The sequence below is a fragment of the Oncorhynchus masou genome, chromosome 6, assembly GCF_036934945.1.
Source record: "Oncorhynchus masou masou isolate Uvic2021 chromosome 6, UVic_Omas_1.1, whole genome shotgun sequence".
In the NCBI taxonomy this organism is placed as follows: Eukaryota; Metazoa; Chordata; class Actinopteri; order Salmoniformes; family Salmonidae; genus Oncorhynchus; species Oncorhynchus masou.
This window is the reverse complement of record NC_088217.1, coordinates 43,362,100-43,377,088: the sequence shown is the minus strand read 5'-3', so window position 1 is coordinate 43,377,088 and position 14,989 is coordinate 43,362,100. Positions and strand designations below refer to the sequence as shown.

General features: G+C 44.0%; 1 protein-coding gene across 1 annotated transcript in view; it reads left to right on the top strand.

Moving 5' to 3' along the window:
* Positions 1-14,989, top strand: part of LOC135542085 (succinate--CoA ligase [GDP-forming] subunit beta, mitochondrial-like) — a 135,375-nt gene that overhangs the window by 78,805 nt on the left and 41,581 nt on the right. Inside the window, exons 7-9 of the mRNA XM_064968733.1 lie at positions 144-240; positions 1,575-1,736; positions 2,974-3,116. Coding sequence (XP_064824805.1) covers positions 144-240; positions 1,575-1,736; positions 2,974-3,116 — 402 coding nt within the window. The remainder of the gene's footprint in view (positions 1-143; positions 241-1,574; positions 1,737-2,973; positions 3,117-14,989) is intronic.

Genomic DNA, 14,989 nt, shown 5'->3' with positions numbered 1-14,989 from the left:
AAACACATGCACACACATGCTCTGTGTGTATAAGGGGATTTGCCATGTTTTATTTAATGTGTGCGTGGTGCTGAGTGGCCCTGGCTGGCCTGCTGCTCAGAGGCATCTTGTTGGGTAATAACTGTCCTCTGTGGAACCCACAGGCTGCAGATCAGATTAAGAGGCTCTATGATCTGTTCCTGGAAGTCGACGCCACTCAAGTAGAAGTCAATCCTCTCGGAGAGACTCCCGAAGGACAAGGTACGACTCTCGTTCTCGTTCTCTTTTTGGTGTCTACATGTTAGAAGGTCTGTTTGTCTGGAATTTGTCTCTTGTCCTCGCAATCTCTCGTACATCATGGGAGTGTCCTAGGTGGGATTTTAGGTATATATTTGAGCATATCCATCACTAATTACCTCTTGAGGAACAATCATACAGATAAACTCATTGTTATGAAACAAGATCTTGTTATAGGTCTGGTTCATCAAAGAAAATACAGTTTTGTAGCCTAGTCTAATCACTGCTTATGAATATTGATGAGAGGTCTGTTATTTTGTTGTGTACAACCAAGCTGTACTGAGAGGTGCAACTCTGCCATCCAACAAGCAAGGCAGAAACTTGTGTTTCTGTAGACTCCCATTGAAAGTATATCAACTTGTTATTTAATTTGTACATATACGACAAGGGAAGATAATGAACTACCGAGCATGTCTTTTCAGTAGAGTTTAAACAGCACGCCACATGGTACTGAAGAACATCACTGCAGGCAGAATAGTTACGGCATGTTTTTCCCCCCCACTTTAGTCTCTTACTTTGACTTGCATTTCAGCGTAACTGAACCCTCATCACCAAAGGGACGGTAAGACTAAATGACTGTTAAACTCTGAAAATGAATGTAATTGTACTACAGTTGGTCACATACAGCAGCTCCAGGAGACAGCCAACACTCCACTTAGCTGCAATAGAAGTGACTTCCCATACATTTTTGTTCTGCCGAGTTGTGTGTGTGTGTGTCATGTTACCTTTATTACACTTGGGAGCTTAAGCGCAGGTAGTATGTCACAGAGACGAGCCATTACATAGTGAATTTACAGTTGATTCCATGGGGATCCCGTGTACCACTTGTCATTTGTCCTCCAGGCTGTTATAGAGTATTGATAGATGAAGGCTCCAATCACCCCTGTGTAAATGGTTGTGGTATGTAGTGGGCCTTACAAAGTCCAAATCCATAAGGAGCCGACCTCAGCATTTCAGCTCTGCAGTAAATACTGTTTCTTTGAACTGCACCTTGTGAAGTGTAAAAGTATTGTCCATTATGCATAATATATTCCCCCTTTGAGGCACTGTCGATGCATAAACATGAGCTGCACCATTACAAATACTGAATTAATTAAGTCTAATAGGGTGAGATCACTTGCCACATTTTATTTAACATATTTCATTGAGTTTATAAATTATTACATTTCCATTTCACTTCATCCTTCTTTTTCTCTACATCTCTTCCTCTTTCCTTTTCTACATTGTCTATTTCCTTCTTCCTCTCTTTATTATTCTGTCCCTCTTCTCTTCATATCTCTCTCTCTCGCTTCTTTCAGTGGTGTGCTTTGATGCCAAGATCAATTTTGACGATAACGCAGAGTTCCGTCAGAAAGCCGTCTTTGCCCTGGACGACATGTCAGAGAGCGATCCCACCGAGACGGAGGCAGCCAAATGGGACCTCAAGTACATCGGCTTGGATGGAAACATCGCCTGCTTTGGTGAGTTCTGATTATGGCTGTCCACGCACATGCATGTTCTATTAATTCAGCCATGGGTAACCCACCCCAACTGGAATAGAGTTGTTATTTTCCTTATCAGATAATTGAAGGCTGGGAGACGACGTTCAAACTTTGTCAAACTACAGTAAAGCCGACTGGGCTCCACTCCAGTCCAAATTGACAACCAGCTTTCTAACGACTCCAGAAGGAGGCTGCCATAACCAATGCTTTCTAATTAGCCATAATCCGCCCAAAAAGTCTCCAGTGAGCTGGATTGTTAGTCTTCTCATTATGGTCCTCCCCTGTCATAAATCAAAGCTTTACAGTGTAATTCTGGGCTGCTGGGGAGTCTCTTCTGTCTGCCCTGAAGCCTCATAAACATTGTGGCAGTAAGAGCACAGGTTAGTGGCTCTTTCCCCTGCGCAGCCTCTCCTGCAGAACAACAGCTCAGAGCTGATGGGCTCCTTTAAAAGCTTTGTAACCCACCAAAGTGACAGCTGTTAAAGCCAGTTTCCTTTTATTGAGACTTCTGTCGGGGCACTTGCCAGGACGTAGGCTCAGTGCCGCTAAACCAAATGAGGTAAGACGTTTGTAGAGAAGCGTGTTGGCTTTGGCAGGAAGTGACTGAATCGCTTGGCTCCCTTGCAGCAAAGCACCAGGAAGCCCAGATAGGGATGTGCTCACTAGGCTGCCTGATAATACGGCACAACACTAGTGCCACAGAAATGTGTTTAATCACTGCTCGCTTTCTGAAGTCAAGAGCATTGCCGTAATCACATTTCCCTCCACTTTTCAACTTCTTCAAGTGTTAAATATCCCAATTATAAGTTTTAACAGTACCTCTTAAAGATTCAAATCCTCAAAGAATGTTGTTATTCCCTCTTCATTAGATAATTTATTCATTGATTTCACAGTGAGCCCTTTCATGTTTGTGTTGTTTTAATGCTGGTGTTAGGTCATGTTTAATTGAATTAAATCCCAACTACTTGTCACTGTTTTCTCTCAAGGGTTTTCGTTTCAATTCGCATCTTCATTTGGACTCTAATGGGGGGGAAATCTAACTTCATCAGAGAATCGGCAAGAAACCATTATCAGAATTCCAGAATCATAGTTTGTCATCAAAATTGTGATGAGCACAGTAACAACTTTTTTTAGAGGCCCTTCTATGTTTTCTGAGACCAGTAACAGTTCTCAACTTTCTCTGTGGTTTAGTTTCACCTTTGATCTGTCATTACAGTGAATGGGGCTGGTCTGGCTATGGCCACGTGTGATATCATCGACCTCCATGGAGGGAAGCCGGCCAACTTCCTGGACCTAGGAGGAGGGGTGAAGGAGAAGCAGGTGTACGAGGCATTCAAACTCCTCACTGCTGACCCGAAGGTAGGAGCCCACTTTATCCAACACCACAGGGTGTGTGAGTGGGCTGTGGAGAGGAGTTGTACCACTTAAAGATAGAGAACAAAGCTGATTCACTATGCTACAGTAGCTAGTTCCATGTCAAACTGTCAGTTGGTCTCGAAGAGCCAACACATTGTTCCAACCACCTGTTGAATTCCCTATTTAACCAACCCAGCTGCTCAACACTTTATCCTAGCGATTCTGTAAATATTTGTTGCTGCTACTTTGTGTGACTGTTTAACCAGGAGTCATGTTAAAGCTTCTCTTTAAGGCCTTGTCTGGTCGGTTAGGCACCAGTCCACCTCCTAACAAAGACACAACAGTTTAGTGGGTTTGGCACTGACAGCTATGTTTCTCCCAGAGATGGGCTATTAGAGATCTCCTAATTATAATGCCATGGTTTTATTGACAGTTTTGTAATGAATTACAGCCCCGCAGCCACAATAAAGCCAGCCTTTTAATGGCTTGTCCCTGCCGTCACAGTCTTCTCCCAATGCACAACCCAAACTCGTTACTGTACTTTCCTGGTGCAATTAAAGGTCCAGAACCTCAGAGGAGAGGATGTGGCAGCTTGGCTCTCTTTACGACAGTTGAATACTAAATGTTCAGATTGCCAATAACTCAGCAGTGAACAGTTGGAGGCTGGTAACAATGCCGCAGTGCTAGTTTGTTGACACTCATCAGAGCACTAATTCCCTGTTTGCTTTCACTTCAAATTATGTCTATTTGACAATGGTTGTGTCTTCGTATGTGTCATAGAACAGTGTTAAATACTGGTTCCTTCTATCCACTGTTGAACAGGCCAGTTTACCACACATTTCTGATACATTGAGAACAAAGGACATAGAGGCATGATGTGGAATGTTCTATGCACAAATATGGCATGATACTCATTGCAATACACAAGTCACTCGAATGCCATGACTTTGCTTCACTTCAGTTTCATGTAGTCGCTTTAATAGTTGACCAAGAGTCATAATCGAATTTTGTAAAGAAAAGAGAGAAAAAAGAAACAGTCACACAACAGGAATAAAATATGCAAGAATAAGCTATTATTCCAGTACCAGATCAATGTGCAAGGTATTTGAGGTAGATATGTATATAAAGGCAGGGCTAAGTGACTCGGCATCAGGATATATTATAATATAGAGTAAAGAACACCATAGCAGCAGCATATGATGAGTGTGTTTATGTATGCGTGTTGTGTTCGTATGCATGTGCACGTCGCGTGTGTGCATATGTAGTGTATGTGAATGTGTTGGTTTTGTTTGAGTGTCAGTGTTGTGTGTGTGTGTGTGTGTGTGTGTATATAGTCGTGGCCAAACGTTTTGAGAATGACACAAATATACATTTCCACAAAGTTTGCTGCTTCAGTGTCTAGATATTTTTGTCAGATGTTACTATGGAATACTGAATTATAATTACAAGCATTACAAGTGTCAAAGGCTTTTATTAAGTTGATGCAAAGAGTCAATATTTGCGGTGTTGACCCTTCTTTTTCAAGACCTCTGCAATCCGCCCTGGCATGCTGTCAATTAACTTCTGGGCCACATCCTGGCTGATGGCAGCCCATTATTCCATAATCAATGCTTGGAGTTTGTCAGAATTTGTGGGGTTTTGTTTGTCCACCTGCATCTTGAGGATTGACCACAAGTTCTCAATGGAATTGAGATCTGGGGAGTTTCCTGGCCATGGACCCAAAATATCTATGTTTTGTTCCCTGAGCCACTTAGTTGTTACTTTTGCCTTATGGCAAGGTGCTCCATCATGCTGGAAAAGGCATTGTTTGTCACCAAACTGTTCCTGGATGGTTGGGAGAAGTTGCTCTCGGAGAATGTGTTGATACCATGTTTTATTTATTGCTATATTCTTAGGCAAAATTGTGAGTGAGCCCACTCCCTTGTCTGAGAAGTAACCCCACACATGAATGGTCTCAGGATGCTTTACTGTTGGCATGACACAGGACTGATGGTATGACACAGGACTGATGGTATGACACAGGACTGATGGTATGACACAGGACTGATGGTATGACACAGGACTGATGGTATGCTCCCCATGTCTTCTCCGGACAAGCTTTTTTCCCGATGCCCAAACAATCGGAAAGGGGATTCATCAGAGAAAATTACTTTACCCCAGTCCTCAGCAGTCCAATCCCTGGACCTTTTTCAGAATATCAGTCTGTCCCTGATGTTTTTCCTGGAGAGAAGAGGCTTCTTTGTTGCCCTTCTTGACATCAGGCCATTCTCCAAAAATCTTTTCCTCACTGTGCGTGCAGGTGCACTCACACCTGCCTGCTACCATTCCTGAGCAAGCTCTGTACTGGTGGTTCCCCGATCCCGCAGCTGAATCAACATTAGGAGACGGTCCTGGCGCTTGCTGGACTTTCTTGGGCACCCTGAAGCCTTCTTCACAACAATTGAACCGCTCTCCTTGAAGTTCTTGATGATATGATAAAAGGTTGATTTAGGTGCAATCTTACTGGCAGCAATATCCTTGCCTGTGAAGCCCTTTTTGTGCAAAGCAATGATGACGGCACGTGTTTCCTTGCAGGTAATCATGATTGACAGAGGAAGAACAATGATTCTAAGCACCACCCTCCTTTTGAAGCTTCCAGTCTGTTATTCGAACTCAATCAGCATGACAGAGTGATCTCCAGCCTTGTCCTCGTCAACACTCACACCTGTGTTAACGAGAGAATCACTGACATGATGTCAGCTGGTTCTATTGTGGTAGGGATGAAATGCAAACAGGGAATTTGCTCTCCCCTCTTTCTCCTGTAGTCCACGATCATCTCCTTGGTCTTACTGAGGTTGAGGGAGAAGCTGTTGTCCTGGCACCACACTGCCAAGTCTCTGACCTTCCTGTAGGCTGTATAATTGCTGTCGGTGATCAGGTTTACCACTGTTGTGTCATCTGCCAACTTGATGATTGTTTTGGAGTCATGCGTGGCGATGCAGTCATGGGTGAACAGGGAGTACAGGACTAAGCACCCAATCCTGAGGGGCCCCCGTGTTGTTGCCTACCCTTGCCACCTAGGGCCGCCCCGTCAGGAAGTCCAGGGTCCAGTTACAGAGGGAGGTGTTCAGTCCCAGGGTCCCCAATTTGGTGATGAGCTTGGAGGGGACTATGGTGTTGAACGCTGAGCTGTAGTCCCCTCTTGTTCAGGTGGGAGAGGGCAGTGTGGAGTGGAATAGAGATTGTGTCATCTGTGGATCTGTTGGGGCGGTTTGTGAATTGGAGTGGTTGAGGGTGTCTGGGATGATGGTGTTGATGTGAGCCAATGACCAGCCATGTCATACGTATCTATAGGCTATATCAGAGATAAGCCTATATCAGTTTCTTCTTTTTTAGTCGGACACTGAGGGCACGAATCACACACACACACACACACACACACACACACACACACACACACACACACACACACACACACACACACACACACACACACACACACACACACACACACACACACACACACACACACACACACACGTACCAGAGATGGATTTTAACAAGGTGCTAGTGAAACTCTGCCATTTACGATGTATTGTCCCAGTCAAATGTCCACAGTGTATATATTATTTTTTGCCCTACATGAAATCATCAAGGTGTCCTGAAAACAGAATAAAATAAGAGAGAAAGTAGAGGTTTAAGTGTTTCTCAGTCCTCTGAGGCAGTGTGATCAAATTCATACATTATGATGTCAAACGAGGTCATAATAGAGATGAATTTGAGGGGGAAACCGAGCCAGCTTTTAAAGACAGCATTAGACTTCAGTTATTCCTGCATAGGAAGTAGTCTTCTCTTTATCCTAGCTTCAATTCGAAGCCCAAACCCTAGAGTAAAGGCAGTAGCTACCGGTTCCTCCTCCAGCAGTGTAGAGGCGAGACAGACACAGGCCCTCCCTTATGGGGGAGAGATGAGAGCGGATTGACATTAAACCTCCGTGTACCGCCATTTGCATTTCATACAGGGATTTGGAGACTCATCAGATCTGTGGAGGGAATGTTAATTATTAGATTCTTGGCATGATGAAAATCCTCATTTACATTTTTCTTTTAATATATTCCTTGCACTAAAGATGTTCTGTGTCTCGGTTCCATTTAGGCCTAGGCTGTGAACAACTTGAGCCAGAGTAAGAATCAATAGCTGGAAATGCCAAAGATACACACTTGTTAAATGTTGAAATGTGTCCAACTGAATAAGGTACTTGAAAGGGTTTGTCATGACAAATACTTAATATTCATGCTTACAATTGAATTTCTTATGCTTTATTTGCTTTGGCATGGAAGATGTTGACTCGTTTCAACCTTATGAAATGTTAATCCGTGTTTGAAGACGAGTCAGCAGTGGAATGTTTATTTTGCCATATTCAATACTCAACTCAAAAGCCTTGTGCTTCACCCCCCAACAGTTTCCACCTTGAGGTTTGGTGTAATGTGAGATGCCTAACAGTGACATAAAACTCTAGCTGTATACTCATTTTCACTAGTGCAGCAGTATTATACATTTACTGCAGCCAACTACAGTTTGTATCCAGGGAAGCTGATATTCTGCATAAGTTAGTATATTCTACCCTCGTTGGCACAGCCTTATTTTAGCTGCTAGGTTCTTCATAGCCACTAGCAATTAATATGGTTATGTATAGTATAGCTGGTGTCAATTGATACGTTGTGGCTATCAATGACTATCAAAAAGGTAACATTTAAGCACCATTAGCAAGGAGGATCGTTTAGAAATAAATACCAGGTAAACTTAAGCATAACCTGGCTCGTTCTCTTATCTGGGAGATGGCAAACACTGGATAGCGTGTCCGTCCACTGCTCTCTAGCTCACTCTCTGGTCTCTCTTTTCTCTCTCTGCCAGCTCTCTTTCTGCTTTGATCTCTTCAGCTCGTTCTATTCCAACTACAAGATTCAGTTGGGAGTGTACAGCTTCAGCTACAACGGACAGGTCCTGGGATTGGATATGATTTTAATCTTGTTTGTTTGTTTTTTCATGTTTTTTCTCAGTTGGAGTATAGCATTGATTAGGTCAATTAGAAAGAGGGACCATATAGAATAGGGAATATGATGAAAATGTACAGGATGAGGGAAGAGGTTAGAGAAAAAGAAGGATGAAGAAAATGAAAAGAAAAATGAAGACATTGAACGTAATATCTAAAGTAAGTGTTGGTGTGTAAAGTATGTGGGCAAAGCCTATTCATTTCATTGGACATGCAGTCTCTTCTGTTCAATGGTGTTTCAATTCTGTCCTCTGGCGCCTTACGTCCCTGCTAGAATCACTAGCCCCACTCTTTCACAGGCATATAAAGAACTGCTTACTTTGACAGAGTAGTTGTAGTATTGAGTCCCCCCCCCCACATTACCTGTAGGCAGTGGCCAAATACCCACAGCCAAATTTCCTCTTTATTACACTCCCTCCTGCTCAGTCCTGATAGGAAATAACAGATGAATGTTTTGTCCTGTGCACTGTATTTCTTAGGTGGTGGTGAATTATGTCCCCTATAAGACGGTGCTGTGCTCCTAGGCTGTGTGTGACGGCAGGGAGTGACTGGGTAATTGTCACCTGTGGGTGTTTTCACAGCTTTGTGTGTGTGTGTGTGTGTGCCAGTAACAAGATGTAAAGGGAACGGACACAGCTAGGTTCTCTGATCCACCATGAATGTATTGGTACATTAGCATTTAGCCCATTCAGTTGACCAGCTCCAAGGCAGAGAGGGAAGGAAAGAGATGGTGTGTCAAATCTTCTTTTTCACATACTTCGTAAAGAACAGGTGTACGCTAACATTGAAATGCTTACTTAGGCGCCCTTCCCAACCATGCAAAGAGAAAAATAATAGAGAGAATATTTGACTAGGTCACCAACCTTGGGTGTTAATCACATTTTTGATTAGGCATGCTGAAGGTGTGTACTTGCTCATATTCACCCTTGGCCTCCCTACTGGGTTGTGTGCGTTTCTATGTGTGCACAAACGTGTGTGTTGTATCTGCTCTGGAGGTGTGTACTCACTCAGATCATCCAGCTTCACTTGTGCCTCCCCTCCAGCCCAAGTATTTGTTAGTGTCTGTGATGCACTTTGTGCGTGGGTGTTTGTATACGAAGGTGTTCACTCACTCAGACCTTTGTGTTCCTTGCGGCAGTGTGTGGTAAGTGTGTGTGTGTTTCTCTCAATGTTAGTTAGTTTCTGCTCTGCTTCACCTGTTTCATTTCAGTTATTATTAGTGACCTGGACAGTCAATAAACGGTATAAATATAGCGCCATTAGCGTTTTTGCATTTTTACAGTTTCAAATTTGGTTTTAGTCATTTTTATTCCCACATTTTTGGAGGGGACACCACTGATCTAAACAGTAAGGTATTTTCCTTCAACATATACACGTTCTGGCTGTAGCCTGCTGAGCGTGTCTACTGTACACGGTCACCTAACCCCTTTGTTGGCTAGTTGTGCCATCTTTGGCATGGTGTACCTCACGGAGAAGAGCTCCTGGCCCGTTTCCCGTCACATTTCCACTCCAAATCGCCCCATTACATCAAGAGTATTCTTAAAAGTTATTGTTGTCCACCTACTGCAGATATACCCAGTGTATGGCAGCTCTCTCCTCCCCCAGCCTTTGATCTGCTAAATCCTGTTAAGGCAGCGTTGTGAGGGGCTCTGAGGAGCAGGCCCAACCACTCCACTCTGGATCAGCCACTCACTCTCTGGTCCTCTCTGTGCATATGGAGATGTCTTGGGCCCGTCGAATGTCAGAGCGCCTGCTTGGACATGGTGTGAGGCTGTCGGAGACTAGGAGACGGGGCTCATTTTTGCCCTCTTTAAGAGCCCCACTCTGCAACGTGAGGCCACAGTTCTCGAGGCTCAGGGAATGACTCCTATTCATGTCCTTGGATCTGTTTTGTCTACACCTCTCAGACAGGCTAAGGCAATCATGCACGGTACAAATACAGACTAACACACACATGCCTAGCCCTCCAGGGACTTGCACAATCAACCATCATTGAGTTGGCTGTGACGTCGGAGATCTGGGTTTGCTGTGGAGAAATGGTCTGTCGGCCTGCAGGCTAGGCCTCCGGGAACAGCCAGTCCCCTGTGTCGTAAAGACAAGCAATGATAAGCCAGAGAGAAAGCCCAGAAACAGGCTCCCACTCCATAATGGAGTTCATTCCCTCTGCGTAGAGCATTAAGCCTGGCATTACAGACGGCAGGCTATAGGGAGCCATCACCTGAGACAATTGCTGTGGGACCAGTAAACATAGGACTGGGGCGATAAGGAGGGAACATTGGAATGACGAGCAGGTCATGCCATCAAGAGCACCTTTTGCTAATAGTGGTAATGGCTCTCTGTGTATGTGTAGTGAGATCTGAATGGTGAGATTGCTTTTCTATGGTGGCGCAGAGCACATATTGACATTGAGATTTGAATCGAGTGGTGCTGGTGAGTAGAGTAGGGGGCATTATTTCAGTAATATATAGCTAGATCTAACCATTGGTTTGAAGGGATACTTAGGGATTTTGTCAACTTCCCCAGAGTCAGATGAACTCGTTGATACCATTTGTGAGTCTGCATCCAGAACGAAGGAAATTAGTGGTATTTTGAAAGATACTGCTAACTATTGTTCGGGTAATGACTGGAAGTCTATGGTATCTACTAGCGTCCTAGTAGTGAAATAGACTTCCAGACATTGTGCTAACACAAGTTAGCAACTTTCTTCGAACTGAACTACATGTTTCAAGCAGACCACTATAGTCCCTGTGCCCAAGAACACGAAGACAACCTGCCTAAATGACTACACTCACGTTCGTAGCCATGAAGTGCTTTGAAAGGCTGGTAATGGCTCACATCATTATCCCAGAAACCCCAATTTGCATACCGCCCAAACAGATCAACAGATGATGCAATCTCTAATGCACTCCACCCTGCCCTTTCCCACCTGGACAAAAGGAACACCTATGTGAGAATGCTATTCATTGACTACAGCTCAGCGTTCAACACCATAGTACCCTCAAAGCTCATCACTAAGCTAAGGATCCTAGGACTAAACACCTCCCTCTGCAACTGGATCCTGGACTTCCTGACGGGCCACCCCCAGGTAATGAAGGTAGGTAGCAACACATCTGCCACGCTGATCCTCAACACTGGAGCCTTTCAGGGGTGCGTGCTCAGTCCCCTCCAGTACTACCTGTTCACCCATGACTGCATGGCCAGACACGACTCCAGCACCATCATTAAGTTTGCAGACGATACAACCTGATCACCAACAACGACGAGACAGCCTATAAGGAGGTCAGAGACCTGGCCGTGTGGTGCCAGAATAACAACCTATCCCTCAACGTAACCAAGACTAAGGAGATGATTGTGGACTATACGAAAAGGAGGACCGAGCACTCCCCCATTCTCATCAACGGAGCTGTAGTAGAGCAGGTTGAGAGCTTCAAGTTCCTTGGTGTCCACATCACCAGCAAACTAGAATGGTCCAAACACACCAAGACAGTTGTGAAGAGGGCACGACAAAGCCTATTCCCCCTCAGGAAACTAAAAAACATTTGGCATGGGTCCTCAGATGCTCAAAAGGTTCTACAGCTGCACCGCCGAGAGCATTGGTTGCGTCACTGCCCGGTACTGCAATTGCTCGGCCTCCGACCGCAAGGCACTGCAATAGGCAGTGCGTACGGCCCAGTACATCACTGGGGCTAGGCCGCCTTCCATCCAGGACCTCTACACCAGGCGGTGTCAGAGGAACGCCCTAAAAATTGTCAAAGACTGTTCTCTCTACTACCGCATGGCAAGCGGTACCGGAGTGCCAAGTCAAGGACAAAAAGGCTTCTCAACAGTTTTTACCCCCAAGCCATAAGACTCCTCATCAAATAGCTTCCCGGACAATTTGCATTGTGTGCCCCTCCCAACTCTTCTTTTACGCTGCTGCTACTCTCTGTTTATCATATATGCATAGTCACTTTAACTATACATTCATCTACATACTACCTTATTTGGCCCGACCAACCAGTGCTCCCGCACATTGGCTAACCGGGTTATCTGCATTGTGTCCCACCACCCGCCAACCCCTCTTTTACGCTACTCTTTTTACTGTTTTTATTCCCTTACTTACCTATTGTTCACCTTATACCTTTAATGTGCTGTTGGTTGGAACCTGTCTGTAAGCATTTCACTAAGGTCTGTTGTATTCGGCACGTGACAAATAAACTTTGATTTGATTTGGTTACAGTTAAATGATTAGAACCATACAGCACTGTGAGTTATCGGGGTCTCTTAATAGATCTCTAAGCGTAACGTAAATGCTAATATCTCAGTGGAAACTCAGGAAATGCTAACAGCCTCAGTATAACGGCTGATCATGGACTAGCAGCAGACCCCGTCAGACCTCAGCTGCCTGCTCAGTGCATCATGCCAAGGCCTCCTCAACCAACTATACTGTGGCTGACGATTTGCTATATTGTAGCTGTTCCACCTCACTGCTTATAAGATCATAGCTGAATGTAGGCTGTTTCTACTTGGTTTCAGGTCCTTTGCTCACAGAGTACTGGGACTGGGCCAGGCATTGACGTACAGAATGGGATGTAAATGGTAGGAGGAGAAGTCAAGGCTCTGGAGCTCTTGTCTAAAGCCTCTGAGTTGTGATGTGTGGCTACGGAGCTGCAGTTCAAAGAAACAATATGACGCTACAGGCGAACTGGATGCGCAGTGTGATGTTTGAACTCCATGTCAAAACGTTGGCGTTTTTTCCTCTTTTTCACACTCTGAAAACCATATAGCAATCCTCCATACACTGAAGATATCTGGACTTTGGGAAATTGGAAATGCTTCAGTTTTGCCAGTTCACTTTGTTACTTTAGTCTAATTGGTTGGAGTAGAGTGCGTTGTTTTTATGAGTTGTAGCCTACTCCAGGCAAGAAGCTCCAGTCAAGAAGCAAGAAGTTGTTTTATTTCGATTTTCATTTTAGCGAACAATGTTTTTTTTTTTTTTTTTTTTTTGAACGAACCCATGGTAATACTGAGCTGAATTGCATAATTAACCAACTGTGAATGACAGACGGGTTTATTAACACTAAGTGAATATTACTTCTCTTGACACGTTGTTTTTTATCCTTGAGGATGTTTAGAGAGAAATGCCTCAGTAGTACATTCAGTACATGATAATGATACCTCATAATTTCAGGACCAAATGTACTGCTTGTCGCTGTTTGGATCGTTAGTTGCTGTGTCATACCCTGCAGATTGGAATAACAGTTGGCTATTTTTTGTTAATGTAGCATTGCAATGTTCTTATTTTAGTTGTTGGGATGCTACTGGTGAAATGACACACTCCGATAATTGTGTATTGCCTTCATTTGTTTGTCCTAATTGTCTCTGTTTACCTCAGTCAGTGATCTCATTATGTGAGCCCTCTAACCTTCCAGCTGCCGGCTGTAATTGTGTTGCTTATCGAAATAAATCAAATGTAACTCAGACTGGCTGCCAAACTAAATACCATTATCTCTTAGATCTATGTTCCACTTAGGCACTTTCATATGGATTAGCCTAGGTATCCTGATGCGGTTCTCTGGTGTAATTGTGAAGAAACCAAAATACAATTTGCTTCACAAGAGTTATAAATAACTGCTTTGGAATGTCCTTTACACACGCGCGCACACACACACGCACACACACACACACACACACACACACACACACACACACACACACACACACACACACACACACACACACACACACACACACACACACACACACACACACACACACACACACACAGCGTGTTTGCTTGTTATCCCACAGTACCTAGTACTTTGGATAAATGTTAAAAACAAGAAGTTAGGCTAAATTGCAATAAGATCTCAATCTCCTCTAAATTGCACCTGCGGTCGATATGTGAATGGCCCTGAGAAGAAGCACTCCCTCCCTCAGAGTGCCATTCAGCTGGGATGATCGCCTTTCATCTGGCCTGGCATGTTTTACCCATCTCATCACTTCTGCTTTAAAGAGGTCCTATCGATGTCCGGAATACTTCACTCACTTAATAATGAGCTTCTTTACACTCCTGTTCTCTCTTACTGTTTACCAGCTCCTCAGTCACTTCTTGCCCCTACACACACACACACACACACCAGTGGAGGCTCCTCAGAGAAGGAAGGGGAGGACCATTTTAAACATTAAAAAAGGTTATCCTTTTTTAGATAAAACTATACTAAATATATTCACGTCACCAAATTATTTATTTAAACACTGTTTTGCAATGAAGGTCTACAGTAGTCTCAACAGCACTCTCTGGGGTCGCACCATGGTGTAGCCGGAGGACCGGTAGCTTCCGTCCTCCACTGGCTACATTGACTTCAATACAAAACCTAGAAGGATCATGGTTCTCACCCCCTTCCACAGACTTACACAGTAAGTCAACAAAGTGTCAGAAAATGAATGTAGTACTGATTGCATAAGCTACAGCTAGCTAGCACTGCAGTGCATAAAATGTGGAGAGTAGTTGACTCCGAGAGAGAAAGAATAGTTGAACAGTTTTTAACAAATAATGTATTCCAAAATGAAGCAGAAGCAAAAAGAGGGAGAGCTAGCTGCTTTTTTCCCATTTTTGTTTTCTCACTTTCACTTACTTAGCTAGCAAATGCAGGAAGCTAGTTTAGCCTACTCAAACAACCGTCTCAATCAGAAAGGGATGCTATGTTAGCTAGTATGGTAAGTCAAAGTAAGCTTTTGGTTTTATAAAGGTATTGCCACCGGGGCCCGCCATTGTAGCTGCTAAACTGCTTGCTGCTGACTACACTACTGGGTGAGTTTAGGGTGTTTACTAGCGCGTTAGTTCTAGTAGTTATGTTGACTA